This window comes from Pseudorasbora parva, chromosome 10 (genome assembly GCF_024679245.1).
Source record: "Pseudorasbora parva isolate DD20220531a chromosome 10, ASM2467924v1, whole genome shotgun sequence".
NCBI classification, from domain to species: Eukaryota; Metazoa; Chordata; class Actinopteri; order Cypriniformes; family Gobionidae; genus Pseudorasbora; species Pseudorasbora parva.
Genome location: NC_090181.1, coordinates 381,917 through 387,916, shown reverse-complemented (window position 1 = coordinate 387,916; position 6,000 = coordinate 381,917). Strand labels below are relative to the sequence as shown.

Below are 6,000 nucleotides of genomic sequence, written 5' to 3'. Positions count from 1 at the left end.
GCCAAACTAAAACAATGCATGCACTGAGCCATGTATTTGCCCACATTTCTAAATGTCTAAAGAAGTTGAATAAACCCTATTTCTAAAAACAGTGGCGTGCTCCTCATTGTTGATATGTATCTTTATGTTGTATTTATTTGTCCTATTGTCATTTGTTTATAAGTATACATTTTATTACTGACTGATTACTTGATTACGTAATCACTTGAAAACGTTTTACTTATATTAAGCAATTATTGCTGTGGTTTACTTTTAAGATGTTGGTTCCCACCCCAAGATCGTGTTATTAAAGATAGATCGCACACAACTGAACCAGCCTTTTTTGATAATAACAAAACAAGATTCATGCATTTTGTCAGTTTTATTGCCATGTGTGACTATTGTGCATCTAACATAATAATATGGTTAATGTTGCATCCTAATTATTTAAAAAAAATACAAATGTTTGCAAATCTATGGAAGTGACCACCACAAAATAAAAACTAATTTTGGTCAATTTAAATAAATTAAATAATATAATTTTAAGTAGCCTAATTGAGTGATTCTGCATTTCCTATGCATGTTTTTTTATTGCGTGATATAGGTCTTAAATTTTATTCATAATGGTCTTAAAAAGGTCTTAAAAAGTCTTAAATTTGACTTGGTGAAACCTGCAGATACCCTGAGTACAACTTACAGAAGAGCATTGGGTCTTATAGGACCCTCTATTCCTAAAATCTGAATATTCATCATAATCGTTATAAATACAATGACGATTGTTTCAAAGCAGCTTCACAGTGTTAAACAGGACAATATTGAAACAAGTTTGATTTGGATAGTTTATAGAATTAAATAAGACCTCATTCATTAATGTTATTTGTATATTTAGTTGAATAACTCTGATCATAATGTTAGTGTCCCCAACTGAGCAAGCCAAGCCAAAGGCGACCAAAGGAACCGAAACTCCATCAGGGCATGATGGAGAAAAATAAACCTTAGAGAAACCAGACTCAGTTCTCCTCTGGCCTATTAACACACAGCGGAGGATTATTATTCTGGACACCGCACAGGTCAGAGGTCAGATTAGAGCAGAATATTCGAGAGTTCAGGGGATCAGGCAAGAGACGGGTTTATTGAGGATGGCGAGCCGGTGAGGCAAATTCAGGAGACACCAATTGACACGGCTCAGCAGACACTCCAGGATGAGCTGGTCTAAATAATAATAATATTAATAATGATTTTGAGACAAAATAAAATGTGATCATTTTGACTCCCAGCTATGCTTTGAGCTGCATACTGGCAGAAAACCATGCAATCATTTAGACCTATAACTGGCATGATTGTGAGCACGTCTCACCTACGGACAGCCGTGTCAATCGGGTCACCTGACTGAGGAGGAAACTCCTAGATGATTATAGCAGGAGTTCTGTTAGAAGGAAAATCGTCTGAACAACATTAGATGATCCATAAACATTTGAAATACAGTAATTTAGTATAATTAAGTAACAGATCTCCGTAACAGATAGCATAACGGAGACGGTGACTTTATCATATCTATAGCGCATGTGTATTTCCCTCATCTAAAAATAAAGCGTGTGTAGACCCTTCAATGTCTGGACAGTTCAGTATGTATATTGGTGTTAAAAGCAATTTCTAAGAATTTATGTTTGAAGTTTTGACTGCAAATGTTTCATCCATGACACTGAGCTCGTCCTCCTGGTTTCTTTCAGGTCCTGCAGCTGTACCAGATCACTCAGATCAACCACGGGCTGATGATGGTGGGGCCGTCCGGCAGCGGGAAGACCATGGCCTGGAGAGTTCTGCTCAAAGCCCTGGAGCGGCTGGAGGGCCTGGAGGGCGTGGCCCACATCATCGACCCCAAAGCCATCAGCAAAGACCATCTGTACGGCACGCTGGACCCCAACACACGCGAGTGGACCGACGGGCTCTTCACACACGTGCTCCGCAAGTGAGTCTCATCTCGGGCTTATTCAGCTTCTCTCCTACATTTAGAGATGTGGGCAAATGCATTTTTGTCTCAGTGAACTAGTCGGGCCACATTACGGCACTGAATAATGCATTTATACAGACAAAACGTGCATCCAGGAAAGGCACGTGATCCAAGGGCCCAAAACATCTTCATCTTTATTCAAACCAACTTTAAAACAACATCGAAGTCTTTATTTTAAGCGACTGCCGGCTTGTGTCTCGATCTCATCTCATGCGGTGTCTGTGCAGGATCATTGATAACGTGCGTGGAGAGCTGCAGAAGAGGCAGTGGATCATCTTCGACGGCGACGTGGATCCGGAGTGGGTCGAAAACCTCAACTCTGTGCTGGACGACAACAAACTCCTGACCCTTCCCAACGGGGAGCGCCTCAGCCTGCCCCCGAACGTACGACCTGTGACCTCTGCAGAAAACACTCTTCTTTCTTAGTGTTTTCATCTGGTTTCCAGTCTAAATATCTAAAGTCTTACATCAAGATGCATTTACTAGATCAGTAACACGACATATTTATGCTTTTGTTGAAAATAAAATCAAAATTAGTTTTTGCTTAAAACAGGGAAAATGATCTGCCAATGGGGTGAGAGAAATAATCTGATTTCTGATTGAATTTTTTTATCTTATTTCTGTTTGGAGACGAGAAACGTTTTCTCACCCCATTGGCAGATCATTTTGCCTGTTTTTAGGAAAAACTCATTTTGACATTTTTCTGCAGAAAACAAGAAAACATATCTTGTCGTTTTGCTGATCTAGTAAAAGCATCTTGATTTAAAGGGATAGTTCCCCCATAAACGAGCCTGATGTTGATCTGCTGACCCCAGGGCATCAACATGTAGGTGTGTGTGTTTCTTCAGGAGAACACTAATGAAGATTTTTAACTCAGCCGTTGCTGTGTGTCGGTCATATAATGATGAGAATGGGGAACAATTCTATGAGAGCAAAAACAAACATGCTTAGACAACACACACACACACACCCTGCTGCTCGTGACGACACACTGATGTCTGAAGACACGAACCGATCGGTTTCTGAGAGAAACACAACAGTATTTGTTATTTTTACCTCATATCAGACGAATCTCATCTAGTGTTCCCATCCGCTGTTACTGCCGTCTGATGAGGTCAAGCTGGCGCGATCCTAGATAGATATATATTAAGTAGATGCCTCATTCGACCGATCCGCGCAGACTCTGAGTATTATATATATATATATATATCTGTGATCGCGCCAGCTTGATCTTACCAGACGGCAGTAATAGCCGATGGGAACACTAGATGAGACTCGTCTCATATGAGGGGAAAAAAAACAAATACTGTTGTGTTTCTCTCAGAAACCGATCGGTTCGTGTCTTAAGACATCAGTGTGTCGTCACGAGCAGCAGGGGTTGTGTGTGTGTTGTCTAAGCATGTTTTTTTGTTTGTTTTGCTTTCATAGAATTGTTCCCCATTCACACCTTCATTCACATAGTCATACCTATTTGCAGAGACTGTAGTTTGTTGATGCTGATGGTGTCACACAGGTGCGCATCATGTTCGAGGTGCAGGACCTGAAGTACGCCACTCTGGCCACCGTGTCCCGCTGTGGGATGGTCTGGTTCAGCGAGGACGTTCTCAGCACAGACATGATCTTCAACAACTTCCTGGCTCGTCTGCGGAGCATCCCATTGGACGAGGGTGAAGACGAAGCTCTGCGCATGAGGAAGGCCACGGAGGACGAGGGCGACGAGGCCGCCTCACCGATGCTGCAGGTACAACACGCAACCGCATCACACTTCATACAGCAGGCTTTATGGCTCATATTGCCGGAGTAATATAAGGTAAATCAATGAGATCTTTAAAAGAGTACAGCAGAGACTGGCATATAAAGTCATGAGATCATTGAGAGAAATGTTAAGTCATCTTTATTTCTATCGCTCTTCTCCAGCGGCGATTGTGTCAGAGCAGCTTCAGTGTTAAACAGGACAATACTGCAGCAGAATTAGATTTGGCTGTACAGTCGTTCTGGAGTAAACAGTGATGTTATCAGCTTATTTTAATTTATCAGAGAGAGACACTGTGGGTCGATCAGTGATGTAGTTGATGCAGTTAATTTAGTTATTTCCGGACTATAAGTCGCACTTTTTTATTTTTTTCATAGTATGGCTGGTCCTGCGACTTCTGGTCAGGTGCGACTTATATATCAAATTTACTTCATACTGACTGACAGGAATAAACGTATAGCTCCATCTACAGCAACGGCTGAGTTCAACCTATGGACGCGTTCCTCCAGCTCCGGCCATCTTGCTCTCAGTCTGCGATTAGCTGTCTTTCTTTTCTTCATTGCAGTTAAAGTAACCTCTGCTTTTCGCCAGTCCCTCACAAGCTTCTCACTCACTTCAAACTGCTCGATCATGCACAGCTCCCGCTCTGCTTCTGCCCTAATGCCACTTATAGTCCAGTGCGACTTATGTTTTTTTCCTCTTCATGATGCATTTTTTGACTGATGCAACTTATAGTCCTGAAAATACGGTAGTTGAAATGTTAGTGTCCCCAACTGAGCAAGCCAAGCCAAAGGCGACCAAAGGAACCGAAACTCCATCAGGGCATGATGGAGAAAAATAAACCTTAGAGAAACCAGACTCAGTTCTCCTCTGGCCTATTAACACACAGTGGAGGATTATTATTCTGGACACCGCACAGCTCAGAGGTCAGATTAGAGCCGAATATTCGAGAGTTCTGGGGATCAGGCAAGAGACGGGTTTACTGAGGATGGCGTGTCGATTACACAAGAGTATGAATACATGTAGGATCAGTCTCGTCACGCCGGAGACGGGTTTATTTAGATACTAATGTGTGTATGAAATATGCGCCAAATGATTTCTCCCGGTCCTTCACTCCCGTGTCTCTGTGTTTGATCCACAGATCCAGAGAGACTCGTCTGCGATCCTGCAGCCGTACTTCACCTCCACCGGGCTGGTCATCAAAGCGCTGGAGCACGCCTCAAAGATGGAGCACATCATGGACTTCACACGGCTGCGCTCCTTGAGCTCGCTCTTCTCCATGCTGCACCAGGCCTGCCGCAACGTGGCCCTCTACAACAACAACCACCCCGACTTCCCCATGCCCATCGACCAGCTGGAGAAGTACATGCAGGTGTGTGTGTGACCGGATCTCACCTGTGCATGAAGTGTGTGTTGCGTGTGTGCTAACCTTTACCGTGTGCACAGAAATACCTGATCTACGCCGTGCTGTGGTCCTTCTCCGGCGACAGCAGGCTGAAGATGAGAGCCGAGCTCGGGGAATACATCCGCCGCATCACCACCGTAACCCTTCCATCCGCACCCAACGTGCCCATCATCGACTATGAGGTGCAGAAACGAGAGTGTGTGTGAGAGAGAGTGTGTGTGAGTGTGTGTGTCACTAATGCTGCTCTGCCGCAGGTCTCCATCATGGGCGAGTGGCAGTCGTGGCAGGGGAAGGTGCCTCAGATCGAGGTGGAGACCCATAAGGTGGCGTCTCCAGATGTGGTGGTGCCCACGCTGGACACGGTGCGGCACGAAGCTCTGCTCTACACCTGGCTGGCGGAGCACAAGCCTCTGGTGCTGTGCGGCCCGCCGGGCTCCGGCAAAACCATGACCCTCTTCAGCGCGCTCAGAGCCCTGCCAGACATGGAGGTGAGTGGATCCATGGCTTCCTGATGCACGCTCGTCTCTCTCAGGGTGTCCGAGGCTTAAAGAGACGCTCTGGTGTTTGTGCAGGTGGTGGGCCTGAACTTCTCCAGCGCCACGACCCCGGAGCTGCTGCTGAAGACGTTCGATCATTACTGCGAGTACCGCCGGACTCCTAACGGTGTGGTTCTGGCTCCGGTGCAGCTGGGCAAGTGGCTGGTGCTGTTCTGTGACGAGATCAACCTGCCCGACATGGACAAGTACGGCACGCAGCGGGTCATCTCCTTCATCAGACAGGTGCGGTGTGTGTGTGTGTGTGTGTGTGCTGGTGCACTGCAAATAAGGCTCTTCTTACTTGGTCATTTTGTCT

General features: G+C 45.1%; 1 protein-coding gene across 2 annotated transcripts in view; it reads left to right on the top strand.

The window, feature by feature from the left end:
* Positions 1 to 6,000, top strand: part of dync1h1 (dynein, cytoplasmic 1, heavy chain 1) — a 109,998-nt gene that overhangs the window by 34,112 nt on the left and 69,886 nt on the right. For both annotated transcript variants that reach the window (XM_067454810.1, XM_067454809.1), the window contains exons 32-38: positions 1,710 to 1,948; positions 2,218 to 2,374; positions 3,504 to 3,731; positions 4,885 to 5,115; positions 5,190 to 5,330; positions 5,403 to 5,636; positions 5,721 to 5,927. In XM_067454810.1, coding sequence (XP_067310911.1) covers positions 1,710 to 1,948; positions 2,218 to 2,374; positions 3,504 to 3,731; positions 4,885 to 5,115; positions 5,190 to 5,330; positions 5,403 to 5,636; positions 5,721 to 5,927 — 1,437 coding nt within the window. The remainder of the gene's footprint in view (positions 1 to 1,709; positions 1,949 to 2,217; positions 2,375 to 3,503; positions 3,732 to 4,884; positions 5,116 to 5,189; positions 5,331 to 5,402; positions 5,637 to 5,720; positions 5,928 to 6,000) is intronic.